The 25,889-nt window shown below is 38.5% G+C and overlaps 3 protein-coding genes and 1 long non-coding RNA gene across 11 annotated transcripts; 2 read left to right on the top strand and 2 right to left on the bottom strand.

Moving 5' to 3' along the window:
• Positions 1 to 2,244: 2,244 nt before the first annotated feature.
• On the bottom strand, positions 2,245 to 5,955 carry LOC140813262 (uncharacterized). 2 transcript variants are annotated; one of them, XM_073171759.1, is made up of 10 exons: positions 5,403 to 5,524; positions 4,996 to 5,085; positions 4,766 to 4,880; positions 4,036 to 4,072; positions 3,855 to 3,924; positions 3,644 to 3,748; positions 3,201 to 3,351; positions 3,022 to 3,104; positions 2,744 to 2,837; positions 2,245 to 2,644 (listed from the first exon to the last, which is right to left on the bottom strand). In XM_073171759.1, the coding sequence occupies exons 3-10, from the start codon at positions 4,861 to 4,863 to the stop codon at positions 2,563 to 2,565; spliced, it is 720 nt and encodes a 239-aa protein (XP_073027860.1). In that variant the 5' UTR covers positions 4,864 to 4,880; positions 4,996 to 5,085; positions 5,403 to 5,524; the 3' UTR covers positions 2,245 to 2,562. The 2 variants fall into 2 exon arrangements, with proteins under 2 accessions (XP_073027860.1, XP_073027858.1); XM_073171757.1 differs by lacking the exon at positions 5,403 to 5,524 and adding an exon at positions 5,745 to 5,955 and having other exon boundaries at positions 2,247 to 2,644; positions 5,000 to 5,085.
• A 1,403-nt stretch (positions 5,956 to 7,358) lies between these two features.
• LOC140813355 (uncharacterized) lies at positions 7,359 to 16,535 on the bottom strand. Of its 5 annotated transcripts, none has more exons than XM_073171867.1 (14): positions 16,381 to 16,535; positions 15,652 to 15,771; positions 15,457 to 15,511; positions 15,022 to 15,110; positions 14,694 to 14,718; positions 14,576 to 14,614; positions 13,021 to 13,138; positions 10,612 to 10,739; positions 9,984 to 10,335; positions 9,525 to 9,628; positions 9,219 to 9,426; positions 8,376 to 9,134; positions 8,214 to 8,279; positions 7,359 to 7,993 (listed from the first exon to the last, which is right to left on the bottom strand). In XM_073171867.1, the coding sequence occupies exons 2-14, from the start codon at positions 15,733 to 15,735 to the stop codon at positions 7,681 to 7,683; spliced, it is 2,340 nt and encodes a 779-aa protein (XP_073027968.1). In that variant the 5' UTR covers positions 15,736 to 15,771; positions 16,381 to 16,535; the 3' UTR covers positions 7,359 to 7,680. The 5 variants fall into 5 exon arrangements, with proteins under 5 accessions (XP_073027968.1, XP_073027967.1, XP_073027969.1 ...); XM_073171866.1 differs by having other exon boundaries at positions 16,271 to 16,458; XM_073171868.1 differs by having other exon boundaries at positions 9,219 to 9,381; positions 16,271 to 16,456.
• A 3,575-nt stretch (positions 16,536 to 20,110) lies between these two features.
• On the top strand, positions 20,111 to 23,199 carry LOC140813237 (uncharacterized). 2 transcript variants are annotated; one of them, XR_012113856.1, is made up of 2 exons: positions 20,111 to 22,837; positions 23,100 to 23,192. XR_012113856.1 is itself a non-coding variant. In XM_073171723.1 (2 exons), exon 1 carries the CDS (start codon positions 20,203 to 20,205, stop codon positions 22,756 to 22,758), a length of 2,556 nt encoding a protein of 851 aa, XP_073027824.1. In that variant the 5' UTR covers positions 20,111 to 20,202; the 3' UTR covers positions 22,759 to 22,807; positions 23,100 to 23,199. The 2 variants fall into 2 exon arrangements, 1 of the variants encoding a protein (XP_073027824.1); XM_073171723.1 differs by having other exon boundaries at positions 20,111 to 22,807; positions 23,100 to 23,199.
• Position 23,200: 1 nt separating this feature from the next.
• Positions 23,201 to 25,280, top strand: LOC140813238 (uncharacterized). Of its 2 annotated transcripts, none has more exons than XR_012113857.1 (2): positions 23,201 to 24,735; positions 24,904 to 25,280. It is a non-coding gene; the product is annotated as an uncharacterized lncRNA (long non-coding RNA). The 2 variants fall into 2 exon arrangements; XR_012113858.1 differs by having other exon boundaries at positions 23,201 to 24,748.
• Positions 25,281 to 25,889: the final 609 nt, after the last annotated feature.

The following is a 25,889-nucleotide window of genomic DNA, read 5'->3' as shown; positions in this document are numbered from 1 at the left end:
TATTTTAGAATTTGATGTTTAGGATTTGAAGTTTATTTTAATACTATGAAAAATACTTTTGTTTTAATCAATTTTGGATTTTAATTTTTTAAATTTTCAAAATTTGGTTTTGATACATTAACTTTTAATTTGCAGCTATTTTAGTCTAAGTAACACTGGAAAACACGCATATGAAACACGAGAAAATGGTGGCGGGATGTAACAAAAATTACTAACTTGTCATATGTCACGACAGTAATTGTACCAAAATAATAAAAAAATTAAACGTTAGTGTGTCAAAATTAAAATCTGAAAATTTAATTATCCAAAACTCAAAATTAAATATATTAATGAACTAAAAAAATCATTTTTTTCTTACTACTACAAGTCGGGTCGGGTCCAATAAATAAAGAATAACTCTGGGCTTGGTCCAATGACAATACAAATTCGTAGCACGAAACTCAAATGGCGTACAATTTCCTGTGACTTGTTTTCCAGCAATATTTTTATATTTTTATTAGTGATTAATATAGACATTTTTCTTAACTAGATAAATAAAATATTTGTATGATTTTTTAAAATGAAAATATTTCCATATTTTATAAATTATATAAATAAAGCATTCACGCTTTATTTACAATTAATTTAATATATTAAAAACACTGTTATTTATTATTTTAGCATTAAAAAAGAAAAAAAAAAGGAAGAAGAAAAACTTGCATGGGCTCTATATGATAAGGGAGGCAGCGTGATCTTACATGTTTTTTTCCCTGGATCTCAATACTCGCCTAACTTTAGTAAAACTAGCAACCTGTCTCCCGCACGGCCTTTCAATGTGTTTCCCCATGCACAGAGAATTTTCTGGTTCAATCCTTTCGCCATCGACTAATATCACCGCGGTCCGCGAGTCAATCCCAATTGCCAGAGGACTCCTCTTACCAAGGTGTATAGTGGATTTGTTCCTTGTTGAATATCTTTTGACTGTCTTCATTCAAGATATAATTTGGGATGATGTTAATGTAAAGCAGGACAAATTTTACTGAACCGTCGTGGGCAACCATGATGAAGGCTGTAACAAGAGTCACACCTTTTAAACTTTGCTTTTCTTTTTTAAGAATTTTCTGTAATACATATTTGTAATTTGTTACCTTCCAGTTACTGCAGGTGCTTTGCTGATGGTTTATATTGTTCGGAAACTTGTTCTTGCCACGGTTGCCTGAACGTAAATGAATGTGATTATGAAGTTCTTGAGGCAGGAGAACTAATTGAATCTCGCAATGCATTTGCACCTAAAGTGGTCCAGCATAGCTAGCATTGAGCCATCTGCAGTTTATAATCATGCTGCATATTTGTGATATACTGATTGAATGATTAAGATATATTCAGGAAGATGGAACCCGTTTCTCACCATCTTCTGCAAAGTGCAAAGCACATAACAGGATGCAATTGCAAGAAGTCGACGTGTCTCAAAAAGTACTGTGATTGTTATCAGGTTTGTGATGTCTGTCCCATTAACTTTATTAGAAGGTCGTGTGTTTAATTATGATGGGGCAAGTTGATACAATTGTTGGGAGGAGATTGTCGGTGTAATCTACTCTTCTATGAGGCACATCGGATGGACAAATAGCTCAGCACTTCTATTTCCCTCTGGAAGTAGTCATTATTCTTGTGATAGTTCTCCAACTTGGCATGGTTCGCGAATCTCCTCTGTGCCTGATTTTAGAGGGACTGAACTTCATCAAGTGGTTGCCTAGGAGTGCGAGTTACATAACATCTTGAAAGATAACCAGCCAGAGACACTTGAGTACCCTCCCATACCTCTCAATAACGTTAAAGCAAGCTCCCAAAACAAGAAACGAGTGTCTCCTACTCATGACCTAGTTCAAAAATTTGGTTCAAACTCACCAGTAGGCGTACTAAATCAGTTTTCGCATCCCCGGTTCAGCAGATGAAAGATCCTCAAGATCGAGGTGGCAACAAATGAGCAACACGATTTCAATGTATATCTTGACACTCGAGCTCAAAATAGAAACATATAATCTTGTTTAGTCTATAAAAAGTGTTCATTGATTATTGGCAGCAATCTTGAGCTCGCATGATCTGTTGCAACAGGTCTGAAAAGCTCATATTTCACACTATACGCTGACGATAATAACAAGCCAATGGTCCGAAGAATCCAACTTTTTCCAAACGTTTTCAAGAATGATAGTTTTTAGCTGCCTTTTAAAGTTTTTAAGTTCTGGGAGACAATATAGTAGAAGATCGATGTAGTAGTACCAAATATTTGAAATAACCTTCTTGCATTCGAGTTTGATCGATATTTAAAAGGACGTCGTGTATTTTTGTAAGAATAACCGAGTCTCACGACCTTAATCTTTAAAAATCTACTGGCCCTCACCAATAAAAATACACTGTTTATTCCAAACAAACAGCAAAAAGATATTATAATGTAGCCTCGTACTATGTTATTTGTATGCCTTATGCTCATCCAATCTCTGCTAAAATTCCTGCTTCTTATCCTCATTATATTTCAACCTTATTTCTTCCCATGTATACCCAAAGTTGCTTCCCCAAATCTCGAAACTACGACCCTTGAAGCCCCAATGTTGCGGTTAACCAGCGACAAACTTCATCCATCTCTTCAGGAATTGTGTAATGCCCAAGCCTGAGTTGATATGAGGAACAAGAAAACAAAAATAAATAAAAACCGAAGTATTTGCATCATGGAATGAGCTGTCGGCAAAGTTTCCGATTATATGGTTACCCCTCGTATGTTTTAAACGTAAGATTTTGAAATCCAGCTGAATTTAAGGTACAAGCTGATTTTTCTCCGTGTTTATAAGCCACAACATCGTCCCCTGAAAGACAAAAATAACCAAGAAACAGAATAGCTGTTATACGTTAAACAGATGAATTTTAACATGAGAATTCAATACGAATCTTGTTTTCCGCTGAACCACGTTGCGTTGTTGATCTATGTTAGACTAGAAGTCAGATGAAAGCAGCATCTACGATTGTAGGAGCACATAAAGATGTATGTACCAGTGCCGTGACAAAGCAAAATGGGCAGTGATGCCGCACGCCTAATAGTTTCATTCGATGTTTCCATCAAGTTCCTCAGTGTCCTGGAGAGCAGTAAGTTGCTAAGTGCAGCAGCAACGAAAGAAAGACATTCTTTTGCAGTGTAAATGAATTGGGAGCATAAGGGATATATTTCCTACCTTGAACATGGAAGCCAGCCACTGAGACAGACAATCGAGCTCAGGTTAATCAAGTATGGGTGCCTGTTTCCGTATTGCCGAAAAACGTGGCATGTGGCTGAGTAAAGTGCAATTGCAGCACCCATGCTAAAGCCTCCAACACCTATCTTGACTACAGAAAATTATCAAGAGGAGATATATCAAGAAACGATATACATTAGGACAAAAACTTAAGATTTCTTGACCTGTGAATTATATAACAGAAAGGCAAAATAAAAACTAAAATCGAAGCTTTGGCCTTGGCGAGCACACTCTAATTTAAAAAACCATAAAGAAAACAGCAAAAGACATAATTTTAACACAGGAATTACATTTTTCTTCTTTCACTTTCGACCATTAGACGAAACTACAAAATCTTGTGCTGTTTTTGAGCGTGAATAAAATGCATTAAACCACAAACTTACTATCAGCAGGCTCGGTCAACAAGAGATTCGCAACATGTGCTGCTGATGCGTCCAATCCTGGTATATCATCAAGGACATCATCCGAGATATCTTGTGCATCAAACCCTGGAAAAGACAAGTTCGTTCTCTGGCACTATTAGAACTTGAAGCACAGTACCAATATTAGAGTTTATAAAGATAAAATTGTGAGTTATGCATGTAAATATCTTACAAGCAGTGCTAGGAAATCCCCCAAATAGAGACACTGGACGCGTAGGCGCGGTCGGACATATCCACTTTATCTGCATGGAGTTGGTTATAAAACAAGATCATGAATTTATTAACCATATGCAAGTTAGACGAAGCGGTTTCACAGAGCTACCAAGTGAGTGAAAATCCATATTAGTCCTCACATTTGGAAGGGGAAGACTTTCCAGAAGCTGTGACCAGCTGCAGAAAGATAACCGGAATGAACATAACTTGGTAAAATATAGCAATTTGGCATCATATGATAACCTTTTTAATCAAACCGAAAAGTTGTAACAGGTTTCTTGTTAAGCTCACATGACTAAACATAATTAAAACAAGATTCAGTTGTCTATATAGATTTGGGACCCCATTTGCAAGAAGATGCCATTGAAAACGATAAAGCAACTACATATTATTATTCTTAAGGCGTCACTATCGGGGAAGTGGTCCCAGCTCTAGATCTTCCAAATTACTTCATGCATTTGAAACCATGCTAAAATCCAATCGATTATATTAAGAATGCAATAAAGGACAAGTAGAAGGCATCATTTTGAAGCATCCAATACCATTTGTCCTAATGAGAATATACTAGAACACAAGACAAAAAATTGGCATTCTTTCACCTACACTTCACATGCCAGATTGATGTTAGTCAATGTATATAAGGTATCTGGTAAAGTTGAAATATGTATTCTTGCCATAGTCATGTCCAAGAAATAGTAGTTGAGCACACATTCAATGACTTCGCGCTCGTAAATTGCAAGTATTTGTGACAATGAACTTTCTTCTGATTAAAATGAATTTGCTTATCGCTTATTTCAACTATATACAGAGTCGATGGAACCGAAATAATGTAAAAATGTTTTCTTGTTGACAGCTAAACAGATTTCATACCTCGAGCCTTTATCACCAAGGCCATGTAGCCAAACTATTGTAGCTTGATGTTGTCCTTTTGGCCTGACCACATGAGTCCTTCCAAATTCATACGCCATTCTAGATGTTTGGCTACCTAAAACATTTAAGAAACAAAATTTAAAACTTTGTACCCATATTCGTTTAAATAACAAAAGACTAACATATTTACATCTCGTATGATATTTAAACAAAGGAAATGAGAGACTAACAGACCCCCAGCAGAGCCTTTGAAGCTCATATTTCTTCTTTTTCAAATGTGAATGTCCGAGAATTAAAGTATAAGTTGTTAAAAACAGCTCCTGCAATGAATGAGAAATTTTAGAAAAAAAACAGATTTATTTTTGCTCAATTCAAACGGTGAAAATGGAATACAAAATAAAATATGAACAGGCTAGTTTTAGCATCCGCCGTGAACGATATAAAAATCAAAAGGAGATAATAACCCATGAGAATGAAACACAAACATGGGCCAAAGAAGCAAGAAAACGGCTAAAAACATTAATAAAAAGTTGTGATCTTCCTGACCACATAAAGAAACATGAAAATTCAATAAATGACGCCTGAGCCAGCCACAGAATACTTATTGGTTATGCAATGCACATTCAAGAATCAATACCAGGGGTCACAGTGGGAAAGATTAGAACTTGCCACCATTCAACCAAGAATATAACAAGAAAACAAACCCTTTTAACAAAAAGAAAAAGAAATGCATACAACCAGTGTACATTCACACTTTCACACCAAGTAAGAAGAGATGTTTCCCACTTTCCAGTGGACAAGGTTCTAAAGAATCAAAAACTTTACAAGCACAAACTGTTGTTTAATGAAACACCAGAACACATGTGTAGCATGAAAATTGCAGATATATAGCATAAAGATCTGTTTTTTAAATTGAAAAAGGACATAAATTTACAGGTGTGAAAGATGACAAGTGGGGTTTAAGCTTTTCTTTACCAACCTGGACCTGATGAGGTTCTAGATTGAACACAACCAAAAAGGGTGTAGGCTTTTTCTCCCCCTACCTTTATACTGGTCTGTCTATGTAAATCTACAATTCACTACAATTTTGTTCTTTTACCATTCGTCGTGTTCATATTTTATGGATTTTTACCGCTTCAAAGAATCAAAAGTAATCATTTCATTTTGAATGACATATTAAAATGTTATATAAATTTTTCTTTTAGTTTTTTGCTTTACTCTTTCCAGTTTCCACACTCGAGCTGCATTGGGAGGCCTTGTGTACTTTCGAACACGAGCAAACCATCTTTTTAACATCTGATATTCCGAACCCGCTTGCTATTCATGGTCGTTAAACAATATAAATTATTTTGAAAAACTAAAATTATAATCAAATTATCGTGTTTTGTCTCCATTAATATATTTAAAAAAAAGAGCTCGAATGTAGTAAAGTTCGCTTACGAGAGTCCCACCACATTATGACCTTTGGCTTAATTAAGAGCCGAAACTCGGATTACTTTTGAAATTGTCTGACCTTTGCCAAACCTCAAACCTAATATTACGCCAGAATCACGGACTCATTAAAAAAAACGTTTGAGTTAGAATCAAAATTTGAAGTACTAACACAGACTTTCCAGTTTCGACATCAATCGGTTCGGATCGTACCACATGATTTCAGTTCATGATGCAGGGGAAATAGTTGTGAAGTTCTGAACAAGGTGTATGGATGTCACATAAAAAGTTATTGTTGATGTTCGACGAGTCAATTTTTAATCGAACAAATTATTTATTCGAAAAGCTTTTTTTATCTCGAATTTTGGTATTGTGATTGGCAAAGTATATATGTAAAGTAGATTTTCACGATGCTCATATGCTATATTCGAAGTTAGGAATTGATCGTTCTTAGCTAAATGAGCATAAATGGAGGCATGGTATGCCCAAGGAGCAAAGCTTTTGACCCTAAAATCACAATGAGGCATCTTGGGGTTGGGTCCCGCGTGCTTCCATCAATTTACTTCCCACCAACTTTGATGTACTTGGACAGCTAATCATACAGTAGATAGGAGCCGTAGATAAATTATCTGAACGATCCTGAGTGATGTCAACATGATTCATCGACTAGAGTTAAATTTGTATGGAGCTTCTAGGCAAGCAAACCGAATGGGTTTCGACTAACTTGGCAAAGTTCGACTTCTCGGGCCTAATGGCTTTTCTGCATTTCACCTACCATACATTTAACGTACTTGAAACCATCAATACCAGTACATTGGCCAAATACACACCAGATCTTATATCGGGTAGCCATGTTGTTAATGTGCCTAGGTATGTATAGATCTGAAATCGAGTTGGAGGAGTTGGATATTACCCACCTCAAACCAATACCCCACCCCACCCCCCCCCCCCCCCCACCCCAATCCTTAGAAGAGGCAGAAAAGGCGCAGCAGGATTCACCAAGTTTCTTAGGGAGAATTCTGTACTCGTATCGCCAAAAACTCTTATCGATTGATAACAGTTTGAATTTTTTGTTTCTGCCATTCTCAGATCAATCGATAATATTTAAATTTGATTCGAAATATTTAATCTTGATTCATTAAATATGTTGAAGCCCATAATATACTTTGGAAACATCTTTATCATATTAGTAACTAATAAAATCGGAAAAGAACCGTTGTCCAAAAACAACAATCGAGAGTTCCAAACAAGGGCATAGAGGTCTAACTTCCGAACTAAAAACACTCCCAAACAAGATCCAAACATTAGGTTTTACATTGGTCAAGATCAATTGTCGGTTACCACAAGCTGATATTGTCCATAGAATTTCATGCCAATGTTCCAGCATGGGCGAACATCCACGGAGAAGGAAAATGTCACAAAAGATTTACCCAGCTTTCGGCAGATTTACGATACCATAACAATCATTGTGGATATGTGGTTGGTTATTCATGACTAGAATTGGGTGACACGTCTCCATAAGAAACCAAACCTGTCTTCCTAGGAGGGCTACCAGATGACGATCTTGAGTTCCCTTTTGTAGCACGCCTGGGAGATTGTGATTCATGAGGGGATTGTGATGCAGATGGGCTTCGGCTACGTGAAGGTGATCGTCGCTTCTCACCACGTGGGGACCCACGATACCTCTCCACCGGAGAGCGGCTTCGAATGGGGCTTCGGCTGTAACGTCGGTTGCGGTAGCGTATTGGACTGCGAGACACGCTGGGGCTACGAGACCTGCTTCTTCTGCCCCTATATCTGTAAGATGCCATGTAAGAATGAGCTTCAATGAATAACGCGCGAAATGCAAGAAAGAAACAGCCAACATAATTTTGAGGCAGTTTCAAGTTCAGAAGTCTCAATGAAATGTTCAAATAATTTCATAAGCTGCGACTTATCCTTAAATAAGCTTTATGACTATTTCAAAACAAGATTATTCTTGAAACCAAAATAATAGTCGGAGACAACTATCATGTACCTCAAAGGAGTTCTTCCACGAGGTGGGCTCCTATAACGCCTTGGGGATCTTCTAAAATTTGGATATCTAACAACAAAAACAGAGGCATTAAGTTACTAAACACAATATCAAGAAATTCTGGGCTCAAGTCAATGGGGGACGAGAGATCTGATTGTTTCTTACCGATCACGCTCACTTCTACCATCATATCGATATGACCTTATGGGAGAACGATCAGGAGAGCGGGAGCGACTCCTGTAACGCCGTACGTAAGCATATCGATCACTAAAACCCCTACCTCTTCTGATCCGTTTAGGTGATCCATCAGCAGAAGGGCTTCTTGAAGAACTCCCACCACGATTAGAAACAGGTGATCTTGCTCTCCGGCCTGATATTACAGGACTCCTTGAGTAGCTTCGGCGCCTAGTCCTGATAGGTGCCCTTACTGGACTACGACTAGGGCTTCTTCTGGAGGGTGCCCTACCTGAGCTTCTGCTAACACTTCTCTGGGATAATCTAACTGGACTTTTGCTTAAGCTCCTTCGAGAAGGTCTCACAGGACTGCGACTCGCCGACCTCAATGATGACCTCCTGGATGAAGTTCTGAGCGGGCTCCGCGTAACTCTTATTCTGGGAGGAGAAACTGTGGCACTTCTACTACGGCTATTTGGTGAACGAGACCTAGCTGGAGGGCTCACACTTACATTTCTGTCCTGCCTTCTTGTGGGACTTCTAACTGGACTCATACTTCTGCTTCCACTTCTAACTGGACTCATACTTCTGCCCTTATCAGAGATCTGCTGCACCTGGGGACTTCGACTAACACATGGGCTCCTGTTCCTGTTATGCTTTGCAACAACACTAGGACTTCTTCCAGCAGTTCTCTGAGGACTTAAGCTCATACTCTTACTCAAGGCTCTTCTAGGACTTAAGCTTCGGCTCCTGTGCATCAACAAACAATAAACCTCGGGGACTTGGAGGACAAAGAATAATAAAGAGGTAACACCATAGAAAGGGATTATGCACCTAGATTTGCCAGGAACATCGGCTACTACATCAGGGTGTCTGTCAGCCATTCTGTCTGGTCCCATTTCGATTCCAACACCATTGTTTTGATGTTCTCCATTCTCCTCGGGGAATTCACCCTCCTCCGCATCGAATATGTCAGCTGCATTCCCCTTCCTATGATCTACAGTTGTGGTTTCCCAATTCTCAACAAGATAAGATTGACTTCCTTTTGTGGAATGCAACAAGGAAGATTGCAGAACATAACTAATAAAAATGACAAGGAAAGAAATGAAAAGATCAAATAATTAGTAATGACTATCGTACCAGCACTTTTCTGCTTTTTATCAAAGGCTCCAACCGAATCATCATTATTTTCTTCAGAGCTACTTCCACTTCTACTGTTGCTTTCACTATCTGAGACATCATCCCTACAGTATTTCCACAAATTTTGAGTTTCAAATTATAGGGATGTGAGGCCAAGATTCACAGATATTATCTGCACTCATGAAGCAACATTATATAGTTTCTTGGCTTCGCAAAATATGGTGACCAGCAATCTGAAATTGTCACTTGCAGTCAAATTGCATTGCTAATGCAACTCAAATAGAAAAATTATATATTTTTTTGCCACATTGAATTTGAATAGCTGGGAGGATTTGATTAAGCATCTATGAAATATCAGAGGACAACTAAAATATGAATTCAAACAACTGGGAATTATTTATAAGTATCTATGAAATATCAGAGGACAACTAAAATATGACATGTTTATATAGTTGCTACCTTTTAGCTCTACGTTTGGACTTTTTATCTCGTCTTTTGCGTCGTTTTTCACGTCGCCTATCCTTCCCCTTTCCACGTTTATGTCTATCCCTCTTAGATCTCTTCCTTTTCTTACGTTTTTCATCACTAGAAGAGCTAGTGTCACTTAAAGAGGATGCATCTGAGTCAGAATCACTATCAGATTCTGAAGACTCCAAGTCAGTATCTGTTGAACTATCTGATTCGGACGAATAATGACGTCTTCTCCTTTTCCTCCTTTTTGAAGATTTTTTGTGTTTCCCCTTGCGCTTTACTTCGTGATTGTTTGCCTCCATGGTGTCCACTATTTTCAATTTATTCCCATTTCTTTTATCTGTAGGCATGTGATACATGTAAAAATCATACGAAAGCATTAAGAACCAATTCAAAGGGAAAAAAAGGAAGGCGGGGGGTGGGGGGGAGGTGGGGGAGAGTGAGAGAGGCTTATGAAGGCAACTACAAACTCAATAGTTCTAAGAAAGAGGAAAAAACAAAAGGGAAAAAGAAAACTAACATATACAACATAACACGGCGACACTATTATAAATATGTACCAGAACATTTTTACCCGGGCAAAAAGATTACTCATTAAAAGTTTTTAGATACAAACCATCATTTATTTCTCCAGAATTAATAATTTTCACAGTAACGGCAGGTCTCCCATCTTCATCCCCAGCATTCTCAATCTTCTTCAACACATCATTCCCATCCACAAGCTCACCAAAGACAATACATTTCCTGTGGATAAAGATCATAAACATGTTGAGGACCCTGGAAAAAATTTGCATATCAGCATTCATCGATGCGCAACCAAGGGCGTTCACCTATTTCATGCTATAGGGGCACATAAATCTGAAAGAACTGGTTCGTAAAAAGTATTGATGAGGCAAATCTATGAGTCATAGTAATTTAAGGCGCATGGTGTCGTAGAGCCTGAGGCACACAAGGCAAGGTGCGAGCCTTATCAAAGTAAGGCGCATCAAACATGGTTTTTTTATATACATATGTAAAGTTAATATTACGAAAATATAACATTGCAACAAATAAATTTCAGAAAATACTAAATAATAATGTAAAATGTTCATTAGTAAATGCATAGCATTATCAAAAGTGCCACGAAGGATTTGAAGTTATTTAGAAATTAAGTATGCTGTAGGAAGTAAATTGCAGAAGTTAAAAGAGAGAATGGAATTGTAGAAATTAAATAAGTTGTTGGAATTATATTGCAGAAGAAAAAATTGAGAATAGAATATGGCCGCTGTAATTTTCTGGGGCAGTACTTAGTTTGTTGTAATAAAAGAGAGTAGTTATGGGAAAATAAATAAAATGGAGACACGGCCATGTTCAAAAAGCAACCAAGAATTTCAGTCAACAATTGTGTGCCTTTTGGTTAATGGGCTTCAATTTGTTTGGGATGGGCTTATGTTTTCTTTTCATTTATTGAAACAATCGGACCGAGTTTTCTTCAAGCACACAGTGTCAAAGTCTTAACTGCACCTGCAACCCAGGCGCATGGACAACCCGCGGAGGCGCAGGTGCGCGCATGGGCAGTGCCTGGCTGCGCAGTATCTAGGGACGCCCATGTATGAACTATGCTCGGAGTGGAACGAAAAGCTAAGCAGATCAAACAGAATTGGAAAAAATAATTTTATATTTAAAACATCCAAGTGACAAAGTAATTAATCTACCTAACTCTTAGAATTCTATAGATTACAGTACATGTACTAAAAGTAATATTTAAAGGCCTGAGGGCGGCCTAGGAAAAAGGAGCAAGGTAATGCACCTGTTTTATTAAACTAAAGCTCGCAAAGATAAAATACCTAAATTTTCAGATTACAAAGAAAATTATGTTGTATAGTATCTTATGTTTACATGTAAAATATTAAACATAAAAAAATTAAATATTTAATAGCTTACTACCAAAATAATAAGCATGTATGAATTGTTGTCTGGCATTTTACATCAAATTAATTATCTAGTGGAATTATAATTAAACAAGGTACAGCAGTTCAATCATCTAAATATCAAACAGGATAAAATGTCAATTACAGACAAAAAAAGTAGAAAAATAAAATAAGGTGGTGGTAGGTTAGAAAAAAAGTTCACAGTGTTTATTTCAAATTTCAACACTTAAATAATTTTTATATTTATAAGTCTAGTAGCACATCAAAATAAATTAGTACCAACCTCTGCTTTGTCGTGTCACTTAACTATTGTTACCTTTGGTCTTCTAATGAAGTTTCGAGTTCCAATCTCGTAAAATAAGACCTCAAAAACTTGTTCAATTTCAGGTTCAGATATAAATTCAACAGAGGAGCGTGATTGCAATTTTAGACATGGGAGAGGATTAGATAGACATTTCGTAATTGGTTTCGACGTGGATTCAGCAAAAAGAAATGTTGCACTGATGACTAGGGTTGGAGAGATATATGGTTTTATTTTATTCATTTTTTAGCACTTCAAAACCATGTTTTATTTACTTATTTGTTCATTTTGACAAAAAAGTGAAGCATTTTCTCCGTCAAACAGGATCCCATAGACACCTTGAGTTTTTCTCATAGCGCATGTAAGGTGTGAGCCGTATCCCAAAGCACATGTAAAGTGCAACTGTGCAAGTCTAACTGAACCGGCCTTCCGGGCCTTAGGGTGCCACCAGGTGCAGGGTCGTGCCTGGCTGCACCTGGGAGAGTCTAGTTCGTCTTTTATAACTATGACTACAAAGGAAGTTGACAACTCATTTTTCACCTCAGATCTTCTCCGGAGAATCAACAGCGAAAAAGGATAAGACGCGCGAAAATAATCAAGACTCACTTTTGCTGGAGAGGCAACAGGTAAAAGGATATTTCTGAATGACACATCGTAAGAGCGGGCATAAAAATAAAATAGACATCTCAAAATAAGAAAGATTTTTTAACAATGACACAAGAATGACAGGCATAATTGCTGTGATTGGGCAAATTTCTATAGAAGGAAATAATAATAAATAATTGAAGAGCTAACAGACTTAGAAAAATCAAACCTGTCAAGATGATGATCAGCTTTTAAGGTGATACTGAACAATGAGCCACGTTCATCACGATCAGCAATTGCCATAGATAATAAACCCGGTCCATCATGTTTCAGCTTCGGAAATTCATCTGGAAACATAAAAAGTTCCAACTTCATTAATACTAGATCAAGAATAGTTACTCTGTCAGAATAATTCACATGCTAATCACACGTGCTTCTCAAATCCTAAGCTGCAATCAAATTCCAAGTTTCTTGAATGCATGCACGAAAACAAAACCAGATAGCAGTGCATCGTTAACTCTCCAGTCAAACCAACAACAGAACAGAGCAACAATAACATACACAGTGGCTCCTATTTTTAAATCTACTAAATGTTCCATTAGAATTACAAATAAATGATGAAATGTTAAATGCTGCACCATTCGATCAATTTTGCAGCCCCACCTTCCAACAAATAAACTAGCTATCACTATTATAAAGGACGATATTTATCAACCTCAATTGCATATCAAGAGCAACAACATATCCAAGGTTTCGAGAAAATTGTGCTCATATTATTCTAACACAATTGTCAGAAGTACAGCAAAAAGTAGTGATACAGCTTTGAGCCTTGAAAGAGATGTCAGGGCGAACTAACTTAAACATTACAACAACCAAACTCCACAAACAGCATATTCATCATTTGTGAATAAGCTTCCCTGTCGTCATATAAACACAGGCTTCCAAGAAGCTAACAAATAAGAACGAAACCCAGTTCAATCAAGTAGAAAATTCACATATATTACCGAATAATTCAAAAAGAATTGCTTCACCATAAAATGAATATGGCCAACATCTAAGCTTGTTAAGCCTCAGCACCTCAAGCCAGACTCAACAATGAAAAAAATATGTATCATTCTTCAACATATAGGTAAGGAAGTGCTGAACAAGTTCACCAGCAATGAACATAAAAAAAATGCAAAGAAACACATTAAAATTTACTAATCCAAAATCCCATTGATTGCGATCAGAAAGAGAGACATTACTTCAAATTCATACACTCAACGTTGCTCATCACACCGAAAACTATTTATCATAAAAAATGCAAAAAATCAAATAAAAAAGTAGGACACGAGTAAAAAGGGGCCCATGATTACTGAAATTAACCATGGTTAATGGTTTGTTGTTAAAAACAAATGAAATGAAAGCCAAACAAAAGTGAATTTACCACAATTCGAAACAAATATAGAGGACATATAAGGCAGGCAAAACATTTAGATTCCCTACCATTCGTCAATATCATTTGAATTGAAGCTCCAATGCAGCGAGAATAAGATCAAAGTCAGCCCCAACCTTCATAGGCAATACAAAAGGAAACCCACTTGCTCTCAAGATAAAAAGAATATGAAAATAAAGAAATATATGAATGGGCCTGCTTTTGTCTTTTTTACTTAATATAATTGAATGAATCACAAATTGGATTCAAGAATGACAGATATGTGTGTATTTTGCAGAAGGTCATTCAATCTAAGCCAAAAGATAAACAACGTAATAAATTAGATGATGAGAAAAGAATAGTTTTTCACCTGGAAATCTTCCATCGTATATACTTTCTCCAAAATTGCCTGCAAAGTGATACAAGATTCAACTTTAACCATCCAAAAGAGAAACTGGGATATTGAAACATTCACTGGCACAACATACCATCTTGACGAAGAAAGTCCCCACCCTGCAAAACATTTATAGAATGTCAATCAATTTTCAGTAAACACAAACAATTAGACAAATCCAAGCTATTTAAGCTAGGAGAGAGTGTATTCTAAAAATGGACAACCCATAAAATACAACCTCAAACAATATCACAAGAAAGGCAGTCATGACCTTCAGCCCTGTCACACGATAAACAGACATATTTGGCTAAAAGATAAAGGCTACTTCTAACTTATACTTGGCAAAACTACACAACCACAGAATTATCGGATTAAGCTCGTTATTCAGAAGACTAAAAGGACAAGTAAAAAAGTAAGCATACCTGAGCTGCATATCCTTTGACGATACGATGGAAAAAGGTTCCCTTGTAATGGAGAGGCTTCCCAGTTTTAGGGCTGACACCTTTTTCTCCTGAAACAAACGATAATTTGAAACATGTGAGATCAAAAGATCAACAGATCGTGTTATAATAGGATTTATATCCATGAACAGACCAAAGTTCTTATGTTCAAACTACTTCATACTATTAGATTTGGACATTCGAGGAGATGATATCATCCTTCTAAAACCGAAGAAAGAACCACCAAACTAGACTTGGATTTTCGACATCTAAAGAGAAAAGTTAACAAGCACATAAATAGTGGGAAAAATATATCTAGAGATTGAGAAGGAAAAAAAATATAGAGCGCATAGAATTTAAGAGCAACTATGATCACCGGTGTAATAGGTTAAATCAAAAACGGAATGGAAAGCTTACCAGTACAAAGAGCACGAAAGTTTTCAGCTGTCTTCGGAGCAACATCAGTGAAAAGCTGCATTCCCGCAGAAGACAATGGCAGAGGTTAAAAATATACTTTCTTGTGAGAGAATAATTGAAAGATAAGGATGGAGTTAAACTTGAATTGAAAATGCATGGGGTGATTGATATTGAGTTAAAAAAAACCAACAATACCTCGAACACCATCCTCTCGAAAACGTCTCCATCAATTGAGACATCTAAAAACACAAGAGGTCTTTTCTTATTCGTTTTCTCCATGCTCCAACTTCGCAAACTTAGCTAAATCAACAATGTCTACAGGTGTTGAACAGATAGAACAAAAGTTAGCAGATCTATGAAAATACCATTAGATTTAAGGCACAGATGCGTCCCCCCTATTCAAGATTATCAGATCTTACGAGCCCATGTTGTAGAATACATTCTTCATGTCGTATCTAACACCAAACCACCACAATATTCCTCGAAACTTCCACACAGAAAAATATGCCCGGCGTATCAAAATATCATACAAAGAAACAACAGGGACACTGAAATTAAAAAACAAGCCCGCTTCCTTACCAGAAATTGACACTGAAAACCCCAATCGCAGTAACGATTAATAGCTCCAAGAGCCAATTACAACACAACTAAAATATATCACTGAAAAGAAAACCCAAAGCTCAGGCTATCACTCCATACAACCAAATCAGTACCCAAAAAAAACGAACAAGGGACAATTACTCTAAATCGAAAAACAAAAGTGGTGATCTAGAACAACCGACGGCTAAAATACTAATGACAACACGATTTGAACCTCGAAATCCCACGAGGCGAAGCAGAAACGGAAGAATCGAACGAATAAACAGTTCCAGATTAGCGAATCTCAAGGAAGATAATCAGACTATAGATTAGGGTTTCGAGTACCTTGGCAATCGGTGCAGTGCAGCTGAACAAGCAAACCGCTCCTCCACTGAATTGATTAATCCTCCGAAAAACCTAGCCTCGCAGTGAAATGACCTTTTTATCCCGGGCGATTGTTTAAGAATCTTTGGTGGGGCGGGGCCGGGAGGTGTTAATTCCATAGATACTGATGCGATCTTAGTGAAATGGGTGAGCTGGGTCGGGTGCTCCATCGGATCGAATCAATAATTTATAGTGTTGTTCAGGAAAATGAGCAAAGTATATGAACTTGTGAGCTATAGCTTCCACTATGACCTGCAGAGAAAGAGAGGAACTCGTGAATGGGCGTCGGAGGGGTGTCCGGCGTGACCACTCCGATGCTTAAGTCAGCAGAGTACTCAAGCAATAAAACGTAGCCAAGTGATGGCTGTGATATTGGTGTGAATGAATCCAATGTAAATGTAAAGAGATAACCTAGTATTTATAGTATGAGGAGTAATGATGACCTCGTTCTCCGTGCTACCTACTAATTATAGTAGGACGGCTGAGCACACCCTATATTCTGACATGTCAACTCATCGGCACGGTGTCAGAGATGGGACAGTCGCCCACATCCTATTCTGCTAGTATACTCGAGTGCGGTGCTCATACCGAGGTGGCCGGGTAGAACGCCTCCCTGAAGATTTATACAAGAGCCCGGGCCTATGACTGCCCGGAGAGTAGAGCATGGGCTTGCACCTGCCCGGCTCCAGAAGAATCCACTTGCAGACTTACTCGGATTTGGGAATCCATTTGATATTCCGGGTCATCCATGACTCGAGCTCTTACGGGGGTATCATCACACATCCCTTAAATAGTCGGGCTAGAGTCATACTCGCTGTCCCGATCAGTCATGCTTGGATTCCCAAAGAGATAATCAATCTTGTTCTATAAAAGCATCGGGGGCTTCCTGTCTCCCAGAAATGAGATGAAATGCCGGAGTCTCGTGTCTCATGGACTTGAGATAAGATGTCGGGGCCTTGTGCCTCCCGGTCTTTGCATAAGATGCCAGGACCTCATATCTCCCGGACTTAGGAATGGTCGAGGTACGGAGCCCCGAGCCAGGGTACGGATCCCTGGACTTAATAGATAACCAGAGTGCGGAGCCCTGGCCTTCATAAATGGTCGAGGTACAGAGCCCCGAACCAGGGTACGGATCCTTGGACTTAATAGATAACCAGGGTGCGGAGCCCTGGCCTTCATAAATGGTCGAGGTACGGAGCCCCGAGCCAGGGTACGGATCCCTGGACTTAATAGATAACCAGGGTGCGGAGCCCTGGCCTTCATAAATGGTCGAGGTACGGAGCCCCGAGCCAGATTTGAGAACCCTGGACTTAATAGATAACAGGGTGCGGAGCCCCGGCCTTCATAAATGGTCGAGGTACGGAGCCCCGAGCCAGGGTACGGATCCCTGGACTTAATAGATAACCAGGGTGCGGAGCCCCGGCCTTCATAAATGGTCGAGGTACGGAGCCCCGAGCCAGGGTACGGATCCCTGGACTTAATAGCTAACCAGGGTGCGGAGCCCTGGCCTTCATAAATGGTCGAGGTACGGAGCCCCGAGCCAGGTTTGAGAACCCTGGACTTAATAGATAACCAGGGTGCGGAGCCCTGACCTTCATAAATGGTCGAGGTACGGAGCCCCGAGCCAGGTTTGAGAACCCTGGGCTTATAAATAATCAAGGCGCGGAGCCTTGGCCTTCATGAATGGTCGAGGTACGGGGTCCCGAGCCAGGTTTAAGAACCCTGGACTTTCAAGAATGTGTCGGGGCCTCATACCTCCCGGGCTTAACAGAATATGCCGGGGCCTCATGCCTCCCGGACTTAATAGAACGTGCCGGGGCCTCGTACCTCCCGGACTTAATAGATTTTGTTTCTCCTGCTGTATTAGTTTTATTAAAAACCAAATCACTAACCTGGAAATACTGAATCCAAATTCATTTTCGGTAGAGTGAAACTTCTCTGGTTGAGCTATATTAGTTGACTAATATAGCTGTATGCTGCTGAGTGCACAACAAATGGTCTTCCACCTCAATCCGGGATAGCTGCTGAACTTTGAGCCCGTATAAAATCCACATATAAGATCTGAGTGCCGAGCTGGTCGGACTTGTATGTTTGCCAAGCAGAGTTGGGCTTATTTTTGAATGGAAACCATATCTACGTCTTGAGCTCAATTTCCCACAGACGGCGCCAATGATGCGATCCTAGTGAAATGGGTGAGCTGGGTCGGGTGCTCCACCGGATCGAATCAATAATTTATAGTGTTGTTCAGGAAAATGAGCAAAGTATATGAACTTGTGAGCTATAGCTTCCACTATGACCTGCAGAGAAGGAGAGGAACTCGTGAATGGGCGCCGGAGGGGTGTCCGGCGTGACCACTCCGATGCTTAAGTCAGCAGAGTACTCAAGCAATAAAACCAATGTAGCCAAGTGATGGCTGTGATATTGGTGTGAATGAATCCAATGTAAATGTAAAGAGATAACCTAGTATTTATAGTATGAGGAGTAATGATGACCTCGTTCTCCGTGCTACCTACTAATTATAGTAGAACGGCTGAGCACACCCTATATTCTGACATGTCAACTCATCGGCACGATGTCAGAGATGGGACAGTCGCCCACATCCTATTCTGCTAGTATACTCGAGTGCGGTGCTCATACCGAGGTGGCCGGGTAGAACGCCTCCCTGGAGATTTATACAAGAGCCCGGGCCTATGACTGCCCGGAGAGTAGAGCATGGGCTTGCACCTGCCCGGCTCCAGAAGAATCCACTTGCAGACTTACTCGGATTTGGGAATCCATTTGATATTCCGGGTCATCCATGACTCGAGCTCTTACGGGGGTATCATCAGATACGATGCGAGAGCCACTCACCACCCTTTTTCAATTTTATTTATTATTTATTATTTATTTTTAATTTTTTATTTACCATATTGTATTTGTTAATTCTTCTCAGTTAGCAATTGAAGCTCACGTACAATTTGCTGGACGACTTAATGCAGCTTACATTCATATATTCCCTGATGATTTACAAAATTAATTCTGGTTCTTCAAGATTGATACTTACTGAAAATTTAGGGACTGATTCCAACAAGTATGTTAGTTTAGACACAGACTTCGAATTTGCTCTGAGCCTAAAAAGTAGATCATTAGAAAAGGGCCGAGAGGGTGTCTTGGCGTTGCCCTCCGACGCTCAAGTCAAAGATTAAGGATATAAAAGAGAGCAGTGCTGCTGAAAAGTAATATAGTGAATATGAATGAGTTGGACACTCACACCTGGGAGAATACCTGGGCCTTCTACCTTGGCTAGGGATGGATCGGGGCTCATAATCCAGTGTGGACTCGATTTGGATGGGCTCATCTCTGGAGAATGAAAGATGATGTGATTATAATAATCAAATGCATGAAATAAGATTGTTTATTATATAATAATTTATAATTTTGAAATTTGAGTCTAGCTGTGTCAAAACGGATTAACAGTACGAGACATCTACAATCCATCGAACCGTCATTTCAACGGATTAGATACGATGAGATGGACTAATGAATCGATATTGTCACTTTCTTTTAGTTATGACAGTAGAATCCGCCCCTTCAATGCGTGTATCACATTGAATAAATTGTTGGACTAAAACGCATTAGCAAGATGTCATCTGATAAACCTAGTTTTTATCACTTTGCTTTCTGATTGAAAAGGAAAAATTAATTAAAATATTTAATAGTGGATTATTCATCTGCCCCGAACCCTGTCGCGAGGGGGTTTATGCCGCAATTGCAAATCTGGTGTACAGAGAACAGCCCGAGAAAATGAAATCCTCAGCTTCATCGTTTCCTCAAAAATCACTGATTTCATTAATTCGCTACAAATCTTTATCATCATCATCTTCTTCCATCTCCACTACAGATCCAGCACTTGTTTCACAGCTCGACCCTGCTAAGCCACATTCAACCCTGGAGCCACAAAACTCGATCAAAATCCAAACTTTTCAAACCTCCATTTCAGGAAAATCTGACTTGAGCCAAACCCATGTCATAGAAACCCTTCTAGCTCATAGAAATGATCCCGTTTATGCGCTCAATTATTTCAAATGGGTCGAGAAACAGCGTGATTTCGCGCGTGGAATACCGGGCACTTTATGCATATTGCTCCATATACTAATGAGTTCCCAGGGACATTATACTGTAGCTAGGAATTTGGTGCATGGTTACTTGTCTGATGATTCGCCCACCTCATCCAGTGCGCTTGTTGATCACTTGATCGATTGTGCTGAGAGGTTTAGTTTTGAGCTGGAGCCGCGTGTTTTTAGTTACCTGTTGGATGGATGTATTAGAGAAGGGAGGTTAAAAGATGCGATGGATTGCTACCATTCATTGGTTTGTAATGGTATAACGCCATTTATATTTGTTTTAAATAACTTGTTGAGAAAATTGATCAAAGCAAACAAGATTGATGTTGCACGGGAATTGTTCAACGACTTGTGTGTAAAGAATATAAGTTATGACTGTGGCACCGTGAATGAGATGATGCGTGCCTTCCTTAAAGAGGGTAAGGCTGACGAAGCTGATAAATACTTTCTGGAGGCAAAGGGTAGAGGTATTAATCTGACCAAACCTCTTTATTCTGCAGCTATTCGTGCTTCTTGTATGAAATTGGATTCCATTGCCGCCTCTGCCTTGTTGAGTGAGGTGAAGGAAAAGGGTTGGATTCCCTCTGAGGGTATGTTTACGAATGTAATTTGTACATGTGTGAAGCAGAGGAACATGATAGAGGCGTTAAGGTTGAAGGATGATATGATTAGCAGTGGGCATTCCCTGAATCTGGTTGTTGCTACTAGCTTGATGAAGGGCTATTATCAGCAGGGAGATTTGAATGCTGCTTTGGCGTTGTTTGATAAAATTGTTGAGGATGGGCTTATTCCTAACAAGGTCACCTATGCAGTCCTCATAGAAGGATGTTGTAGGAATGGAAATATGGGGAAAGCACGAGATTTATATTTCCAAATGAAATTGGCCGGTATTCTTCCCACTGTATATATTGTAAATTCTTTAATTAAAGGGTACCTGAAGGCTCAAATGCTGGACGAAGCACTCAAGCTCTTTGATGAGGCTATTGAAGCTCGAATTGCCAATTCTTTTACGTACAATAATCTAATTTCCTGGTTCTGTAAAGGGTTTTGGGTAGATGAAGCGCATAAAATTTGGTGCAAGATGATTGATCAGGGAGTTGAACCGACTGTGGTTTCCTATAACAACATGATTCTGGGGCACTGCAAAAAGGGGAACATGGATGTGGCTATAGCCTTACTTTCTGAAATGGGAGTAAAGAATTTGAAAGCAAATGTTGTCACATATAGTATATTGGTTGATGGGTATTTCAAGAAATATGAAACCGAAAAGGCTGTTGAAATGTTTAACCGAATGGTGCACTTGGGAATTTCCCCCTCTGATTTCACGTACAACACATTTGTCAGTGGTTTATGCAAAGCAGGCCGAACAACTGAAGCAAAAGATAGAATGCAAAAGTTTGTGGAGGCTGGTTTTAGTCCCATGTGCATGACTTATAATAGCATAATTGATGGGTTTATAAAGGAAGGTAATGTTGATTCTGCAGTGAATGTTTATCAGGAGATGTTGGAAACAGGAATTATACCCAACGTTATAACTTATACCACTTTAATTGACGGATTTTGCAAGCACAAAAAGGCAGATCTTGCTTTGAAAATGTTAAATGAAATGCGGGCGAAAGGTGTTGACATGGATATAACTGCATATGGTGCACTCATAAATGCATATAGCAAAAGAAGTGACATGAATAGTGCATCCGAGCTTTTCGATGAAATTTTTCAAGCCGGTCTATCCCCAAATAAAGTTATTTACAACATCATGATCAATGGCTACAAAAACCTTTGTAATATGGAATCAGCACTTGACTTGTATGATAAAATGAAGAATCAGGAAATTAAGGGTGATTTGGAAACTTATACCACTTTGATAGATGGGCTCCTAAAGGAGGGAAATATAATTCTCGCTTCAGATTTCTATCAAGAAATGCTTGTCAAGAACATTCATCCAGATGTTATCACATACTCGGTTCTAGTGAATGGTCTTTGTAACAAAGGACAGGTGGAAAATGCTGCCAAAATCCTGGAAGAGATGAAGAAAAAGAGCATATCGCCTAACATACTTATTTATAATACGTTGATTGCTGGATATTTCAGGGATGGAAATTTGATAGATGCTTTTAGATTGCATGATGAAATGCTTGATAGAGGTCTCACTCCTGATGATGCGACTTATGATCTTCTTATCAGTGGAAAGTTGAAGTTGAAACAGAACATCCCTGCTAAAACTTCAAGTGCATGAGCCAACATCTTGGAGTTACTGATGTTCTAGTTTTTATGCTGTGTAGATGGTAAATCCATTGATCATATCATTCTTATTGGTAAATCGATTGATCATATCATATCAGCATTTAGTTATGATTCATTATTTATTTGTTACAGCTCTTTTAGATAGGTAACAAGTTCTGTTTATTTTTTCTACCCTTAAGTGGGTTATAGTCACATGCATGTGTGAGAGATAATGTGTACTTTTATTCTATCCACTCGGTTTCAGATTTCTCGTATGAATTCCATCTTGTATCTACTTCTTTCCTTTAATGTTTAGACGTTCCATTAACTCCAGCATGTAAATTCATATTTCAGAAGCAACTGGGAATGCACTGTCAGCCTGAAATCAGACTGTAAAAGTTGCATCTAGATTCCCAGAGTGCAAACATTTCATGCTGAATTCATGCAGATCAGTGGGTCTTGACATGGATTCTTGTCAATTCATCAGTTTTTTTTTTCCAAATCTTGGTGTTACAAAATTGTTTTTGCCTTTTTTTTTACGTTGAGTTTAACTATTATTCTACTGTTTGGTGTTCTTTATTGATCTATAGTAATCATATAAGTTTGATTTCTTCTGCGTACCTCGACAACACTTTTAAGGATGTTAATTATCTATGTTCAATCCCTCCATTATTCAGCACTACAATTGGAGGCATGCATCATCTATTTGAAAAGGTTTAAAGATGGTGCCAGGATTTGCCAGCTTTTCCAAACAGATGCATTGATTTACTGCTATTTATTGGTAACACACATATTAGTCTACATAAAATTTTTAAGGCCGGGCCGTCTAAATATCCTTCCAGCCTTTCCACTCATGAATCATGATCTTCATCATGTATACATCAACATTGGCGCTGGCTTACTTAAGCTGTAAATTGGCTACTTCAGATTCTGCTACTGAAAGCATCAAATGAAAGTAATTCTTGCGCAATAAAGTATGTTTCTCTATCTTCAGCTCTTCTATCTAATTCTTTTTTGTTTTAGTAATAGAGGAATGAAGGAAGTTGTGCACTTGACAGTTTCTCAAGAAAGAAAAGAATTTGCAGCTTGCTAGCAACTTCAGAAGGTCCTTGTGCAGTGTGGCTAACTGGCTTCTAGTTTTGGGGCTCGTGATGTGCATGCAACTTAGCACAGGGCAATCAATCTTATGACAATCATTTCATATCCCTAGTGTTAATGAAATTATCATTTGCATTCATGTTTGAAGTCGTGTGGCCAAAATAGAAATGTTTGCCTAGAGATGAACTCTGAACAAAATCCCTAGCTAACAGCTAGCAACTTCTTCTCCCTAGCCCAAGCTAGTTACAGCCCTCAAGCAACAAAATAATTAGAATGAATAACAGGTCTCTCCCTCACATTTTTATTCTCTTCCCTCTTTCTGGACACTTCTATGGCTTGTGAGTCCTGAGCTGTTTAGATCTAGGCCCAATAATAATTGGGTCCACGACATATTGACCTTGAATATTTTGAAGCACCAACTTTTTTATCATACTTGTAATATGTGTTGATACTTGTTGGAGACCAATGAGCTTCCCCTTGCTTCTTGTAATATTGCAGCATTGGCGAGCCTCCAACTGATCCTATGGGCCAGAGTGCAACAATACCGTTATTAGATGTGACGATTCAGTGAACAATCCTATGTACCAAAATGCTACACATCTCTTTAGATGTCAACTTGGTCACTTTGAGCAGTGATTTCTCTCTCCTTATATTCGAAATATACCTAGAATTATGACCTCCCTTTGCCCTTAAGAAATTTGCATCATCCGCATGCACACATGATCATGCATTTTAAATAGCATTATTACTTCCATGCTTTTCTATTAATATATATTTATATATACAATTGTTTTATTTCGATGTAGCGTCCTTGAATCTGGGAGAGCAAGAGGAGGATTCTTTGAGGTTCTAGTTTGAACTGTGGCATTTGGCATAAAACTATTGAATAAAGGTTGTATTAAATGGTGTGTAATAAATATTTGTTTGTTAAATGCACTGTTTATGCCAATGAGATTATGAATGCTCGTCTAGGATTGCCCACATGTTAGCAACTAATATGGATTTCAAAACTTCATAATTAACATTCACTGCTAATCATCTATTGATCCCTGGATGACAGGCGTAAAGGTCGTTGTCTGACAGTTTGATTGGAGAATATCAAAAAGAAAAAGACTGAACTTCCCAGAGATGAAGTTACAGCATCCAGAAGCTGGATGCGGAGAAGACACATCATTTTCATTTTGATTTGTGCAGTGAACATTAAAGCTGGTTTCACCATCATCAAAGGCTTGCCTCATTGGTATAATAGGTCGAAAGCACATTATTCTTATCGCCAAGTATGAAACTCAAGTCAAGAAATTTCTGAATATTCCAAGGTGTTCTGTGTGAATGAAACGCGGCTTAATCAGTAAGCCACGTGAAAGGTAGAATACCAACTTTATTTCGGGCCAAAGGGGGAATAGATTGGAATCCATTTGGTGTCTTTTATTTTCTCCATGTTCTGTTGGATGATGAAGGATACATTGCTTGTTACATACTAGTGGATTTCCTATACAACAGATTATTCCCTCTATGCTAACGCTACACAAACTGACTTATAAAGAATATCAATCTTAAACTTGCAGTGTCATTTGGATGGCTTTTTAAAGTAATTTTTCAATCATTTTAGGCTGTGTTCTTGATTTTATTTCTCATCTTCCTTTTGGTTGCATTTTGAATGATTGAACATATAAACAAAATTATTTTTGATCTGTTTGCAAAATTGCAGAATAGAGTGCTTCCTTGCAGAATAGAGTGCTTCCTTGGGAAAATTCCTCGAAAGAAGAAGATATATTTTTTAAAAAAAAAAAAGAGAGAAGAATAAGAGAAATCATTTCCATCTCACATAAAAAGAATATGAGAAATCGTTCCTTTCTCTCCACGTTTTCTCTCCAATTATCGGCTGTGGAGGTACGTGGAAATGTGCAAGGACCTTTTCGTTCCAAGGAAGATGCAAATGAGCCAAAGAGATAAAATAAATAAATGAATGAATGAAGAAAGATTTATCCAACTGCAAATATTAAAGCTCGCAAGTATGAACTGTTTGATTCCAGAAGCAAATTGGAG

This window comes from Primulina eburnea, chromosome 14 (genome assembly GCF_022965805.1).
Source record: "Primulina eburnea isolate SZY01 chromosome 14, ASM2296580v1, whole genome shotgun sequence".
In the NCBI taxonomy this organism is placed as follows: domain Eukaryota; kingdom Viridiplantae; phylum Streptophyta; class Magnoliopsida; order Lamiales; family Gesneriaceae; genus Primulina; species Primulina eburnea.
Note: the sequence above shows the minus strand (reverse complement) of the source record. Positions and strands in the feature narration are given on the sequence as shown.

Bases quoted from the DNA above. Each gene is read 5' to 3' on its own strand.
- LOC140813262 (XM_073171757.1), bottom strand. From the start codon at position 5,024: ATGAGCTTCAAAGGCTCTGCTGGGG. The intron at 3,749-3,854 runs GTAAGATATTTA...TGTCTTTTCCAG, and splicing joins GGGATTTCCTAGCACTGCTT to GGTTTGATGCACAAGATATC. The intron at 3,105-3,200 runs GTAGGAAATATA...ACTGCTCTCCAG, and splicing joins GGCTGGCTTCCATGTTCAAG to GACACTGAGGAACTTGATGG.
- LOC140813355 (XM_073171867.1), bottom strand. From the start codon at position 15,735: ATGGAGAAAACGAATAAGAAAAGACCTCTTGTGTTTTTAGATGTCTCA. The intron at 14,615-14,693 runs GTATGTTGTGCC...ATCACTTTGCAG, and splicing joins GGACTTTCTTCGTCAAGATG to GCAATTTTGGAGAAAGTATA. The intron at 7,994-8,213 runs GTACATGATAGT...GGCATCTTACAG, and splicing joins CGTGGAAGAACTCCTTTGAG to ATATAGGGGCAGAAGAAGCA.
- LOC140813237 (XM_073171723.1), top strand. From the start codon at position 20,203: ATGAAATCCTCAGCTTCATCGTTTCCTCAAAAATCACTGATTTCATTA.